Raw genomic sequence first — 4,845 nt, 5'->3', positions numbered from 1 at the left:
CTCAGGCAACAGAAAAAAATTGGCAATGCACAAGCATTATCTAACTTCTTAAGCAAATTAAGCACGACTATTTAGCTATTGATAGGTACATTAGATGATTTCCGGTGCTCTTTGCAGCAGGAATGACTAGCACCATAGGATAAGCTAATACTGGGATTTGTTTCTTAAGATATAACAGGGACGTAACCGAAGGTCCAATCACAAGGGATGGAAATGTAAACCCCGATTAGTGAAGAGAAGATTAAAACCCGAGAAGCGGTAATCAAAGAGAGCTCTTCTTTAGGTAAATCCCGCATTTACAGCAACAGGAGTCACAAAACAATGAGAAACCACAGCACCCCAAAGTTACTGGGAAACAAACTAGTCATACTCGATACAAGAACTCAACAGACGGACACCTAGACCGGCTACAAATAGGTCGGATATCTGTCTCCCTTATACACCAGACGCATATACAACTTGTTAGTCAGTTTTTTTCAGTTAGTTACAGGCTCCCTCACTTGTCCTTCCACGAGTCAGCAAAGCCCTCTGAGAGTTGACAGCTTGAGATGGTACCAAGCTGAGTACTATTCCTTCTAGTCTAACCAACTTGAATGGAAAGGGGTTGATTTCAGCTAGAACTTGCCAACTCGCATAGGCCCAGACTCCAATGTATGAAATGAACTATCTCATCCCGTTGGTCATCACAAATGACACTTACATCATTGTGGTACTACACCACACAGCCGAGCTTTGCCAGGATTAAGCAGCGACTCCGACATTATCCATCCCTGTGAAACCGAAAAATTAGAGTTGTTAGGTCGCATAACATTACAGTAGCCAATGGTTTTGATCAGGCTATTTGATCATTAGTAGAATAGCCAGAGAACATCGGAAGCATAATGTTGATAGATAAGGCAGTTACGTCACCTGTTCTCTTGCTTTCCTCTTGAATATTCCATACGATGATGTAACAATCTTGCAAGATTCTTCAATGTGTGGTAGAAAGTCCATGTTCAGAGGGTTTGGGTTTACATACTGGTGTGACCCTTGGTCAGAGTTCAAGCGCTTCCGTGCTTTCAGATTAGCATGTGATGCAGTAATAAAATGCAGCAAGACATGTGCCTGTAAACCAAAACACATTCGAAGAGGGTTAAATAGTTGCAACCAACCCTAACCAATGTAATATTATGAATGTAGTTAACAAGCACTGCTTACATGGAAGGCAGCTTTGAGAACGTCATCTTGCCTTGCTTGGTCCTTGAGCAAAGCATAAACCCTGTCCTTTGTAGGGTTATATGTAACAATGTACCTCTCATCCTGTAATCATACGCATCACAACTTTACATACTAATCTTTGACAAAACCAAAGAAGGAACAGAAACACCATGATGGAGGACTGAATAGTGTGAACAAGATTGTACCTCAAACAAAGGCCTCGTAGCAACAAATGAAGCAGGTTCTTGAAATGCCTCCCCAAATCTTGAACCTATGAAACTGAAACAGGTCATTAAAAGGTCACACAATCAAAATTCGCCGCCAAGTAAACATGATCATAGTTGCAAACCTATCGCAACCGGTTGATGTCTCCAAGGTGGATTAAATACTGTCTCCTCTGAGTTTCCTTCCTTCAATGAAGGAACATGCCCTGCATTGGGAAAATCAGAGACTCAAATATTAGACTGATACTCCATAGCTTTCATGGATTCTAAGAATAACCATGCATTACATATAATCACTATAGTGTATTATTAAGAAACTCCACACTTGTAAGTCTACTCAATAGAAATTAACAATGTTCAGTTCATGTACTAATGAAATATCTTCAAATATATTTGGCTTTTCTCAAAATTATACCATGTATCCAAAACATGATGTTACCAAAGATTGATTTGGTGATGCTTCCACTATATACTCCATATCTTTCATGGATTCTAAGAATAACTATGCATTACATATAAGCATTATAGTGTATTATTAAGAAACTCCACACTTGTAAGTCTACCAAGCAGAAATTAAAAATATCCAATTCGTGTACTAATGAAATATCTTGGAATATATTTGGCTTTTCTCAAAATTATACCCTGTATCCAAAACACGATGTTACCAAAGATTGATTTGGTGTGATGCTTGCACTATATTTGAGGAAAATTGTGATGTCCACTTTTCTTCGACAAATCATGAAAACATCTGACTAGGAGAGTTTCTAACAAACAGCGCTCGCTTACCAGTCTTTACGAACGAATCCACTGCCACAGTGAATCTTGCCGTATTTAGCGTGTTCAGCACAACAGACCTTACCTGGTAACAGAAATAATATTTCACATATTAGCATATAAGTTTATCAGAAATATTTGACCATAACAGAAGCAAACAAAACTAAGAAGCAAACCTCTTGATATGAACTAAGGAGGTATCCACAAGACAAGACTGCAAATGAAGCCACCAATGATGGATTCCTCTTGGAGATTAGAATGCTCATACCAGTACCCAACTTCACAAAAGAGGTAATAAATAAAAATTAGATTAGGCAGTATATGTATATTTAGTAGTTCAGTCGGCATGGCACAAATATAAAAACAGGAGCAGTAAATGTAAAACATAAATGGTTACCAGATCAGCGATGTTCCCAACACTTTCTCCTTTAGCAGTAACATCTCCAATGTTTTCTCCTTTTGCATATGCCTTGTAGATTGGTGTGCGGGTTGAGGTTGATGTAACAGCAGCAACATTCTGAAAAGAAAAAATTAATATATCAGCCCATTTGCAATAATGGAACAATAGGTTGTACTATTGCCATAAATTGTTCTAGTAAGGCACAACGTCAAACCTTGACAACATTTGCCATGCAAGCCAATGGCAGGAAAAGTTGAGGGAATGCTGCAGTAGCTAACTCTATCCCAGCTCCTAGTTCCATCATGAGATCGCCAGAGAAGCGGAGCTGTAGTAAATTTTGATTTGAATGAGTCTACTTGAGCAGAACAAAACAAATTCAAACCCACTACAAACAATTGGTTTCAAATATTACACCTGCTTTAGATCACAGTCAAATTTCTTCCCTTGACGTGCAAAAAGCATTTTTCCGACACGCCCAGCACCATCCTGTAGTAACAGAAAACAATAGAACTGTCAAGACAACAATCAAATTACTAGTAGCACTGGATAAAGACACCAACAATGGAAAGAACATTTTACCTTGAGTATCCAGTTAATAGCCACGGCACCAGATGTAGCCCTGCTTTGTGAGACTCCCACAGAGTTTAACAAGGCTCTTGTTGTAAATACACTCATTGCTCCACCAAAGAAATGCTGAGACGAGGAAAGCAAGATTAAACTAGGTATATTCAAATCCAGTATCGCGATGCAACTGAACGTAAGTCTGTACAACATACCTTCAGTGCTCTCCATGTCATGTATGGAACATATGAAGGAGTGACACTATCTGGAAAACCTTCGGGCACGACATATGACCTTATGAAGTTCATAATTTCCTGCGATATCATAGTTTACATAGCGCATCAGTATTGTAGTTCGCCATGCTTAGTTATGGTCAGTCAACAAGACCTCAAAAGCCATGATGAACAATAGCTGCAGTAATTAAAACAAAAAAATCTCAAGGAGCTTAGCACCATCTAGCAAGCAATTACTACTCCTAGCTTACAAGATACATATGCGTCACTTTGTCTGAATATTGCAAGTTTGCCCCTGAGCAAAGGCCCTAGAGCAGATAGGCTGGAATCAATCAAATGTAGGATAACCAGAAGCTAGCGAGATGGAGACAGAAGTGATGACGGAATGAAATATAAACTGCGCATTAAACCGGAATCAGGTGAATCGCAAAAGTACAGAGCCAGTCATCACCATATCCACCAGCATAACATCCCAATTGAACTAATTAAACGACCAGCCAAAAAGAGACAGAATCAATCAACCTAGAATAACAACACCTAACCTAGAATTCAGGATGCAACATAGAAGCATTAGGAAACAAGTATTGGTACCAAATCCTAAACAGGATTCGCATCTCATCGAGTCTACCAAATCCGCGTACGTAGCAATCAATTCCTCCGCGAGGAAACGAAACTATCCCCAAAAAACAGGCACGAGGAGACCTAGAGAAGCGTTCGCCTCTTTTCGTCCGCATCGGATCTAGGTCTAGGCATGTAGCGACGGTCACACGCATGGGGCACGGCAATCGCCAAATCAAACACAGGAGAGGCCATAAGCAGGCGCTAGGAAACCAACCTCGGCGGGCGGCAGCGGGGACTGGAGCGGCACGGCCCTGAAGGTGGCCCCGACGGGCGCGGCCCTGGCCCTGGCCCTGGCGCTGACCCTGCCGGGCTTGGGCTGCGCGGAGGAGGCGGAGCCCTCGACGACGTAGCTCCAGCGCCTGCCGTCCACCTCCTCGAGGCAGAGGACCCCGTCGACCGCGGCGGGCGGCGCCGGCGCCCTGGCGGCGGAGGAGGGCGGCGATGCCTCGGCGTCCCGCAGCGCGCCCCGCACCGCGTCCCTGACGGCCGGCGCGGGGAGCGTGATGGTCTGCGTGGCGCTCCCCGCCGCCGCCGACACCGCCGCCGGCCGCTTGAGCCCCATCGCCGGAGCCATGCGTCCCGGTGGTGGTGGTGGTGGGGGGTGGGTGGCTGGGGGGTGAGATTTCGATGGGTTTGCGAGTGGTGCGCGATACAGCCAGGCAATCTCGACACGGGGAGAGAGAAAGAGCTTTATACCCGAGGCGCTTCCCGGCCGTGGAAAATATTGCGGGGGAGACTTGCCAGTCAGCTACGTTACGTTCTTTCTTCTATCTCAATGACGAGTGGGTCTGGGGCGAATGGGGCCCAGGTGTCAGCGGGTTGGGAGTGATTGGGC

The 4,845-nt window shown here is 43.9% G+C and overlaps 1 protein-coding gene across 1 annotated transcript; it reads right to left on the bottom strand.

The window, feature by feature from the left end:
• Nucleotides 1-259: 259 nt before the first annotated feature.
• LOC127313399 (protein root UVB sensitive 6) lies at nucleotides 260-4,623 on the bottom strand. Its single transcript, XM_051343909.2, has 13 exons — nucleotides 4,225-4,623; nucleotides 3,372-3,470; nucleotides 3,175-3,288; nucleotides 3,010-3,081; nucleotides 2,810-2,920; nucleotides 2,593-2,712; nucleotides 2,372-2,473; nucleotides 2,208-2,280; nucleotides 1,547-1,627; nucleotides 1,404-1,468; nucleotides 1,198-1,299; nucleotides 910-1,104; nucleotides 260-770 (listed from the first exon to the last, which is right to left on the bottom strand). The coding sequence occupies exons 1-13, from the start codon at nucleotides 4,582-4,584 to the stop codon at nucleotides 702-704; spliced, it is 1,563 nt and encodes a 520-aa protein (XP_051199869.1). The 5' UTR covers nucleotides 4,585-4,623; the 3' UTR covers nucleotides 260-701.
• Nucleotides 4,624-4,845: the final 222 nt, after the last annotated feature.

The sequence above is a fragment of the Lolium perenne genome, chromosome 1 (assembly GCF_019359855.2).
Source record: "Lolium perenne isolate Kyuss_39 chromosome 1, Kyuss_2.0, whole genome shotgun sequence".
NCBI classification, from domain to species: Eukaryota; Viridiplantae; Streptophyta; class Magnoliopsida; order Poales; family Poaceae; genus Lolium; species Lolium perenne.
Note: the sequence above shows the minus strand (reverse complement) of the source record. Positions and strands in the feature narration are given on the sequence as shown.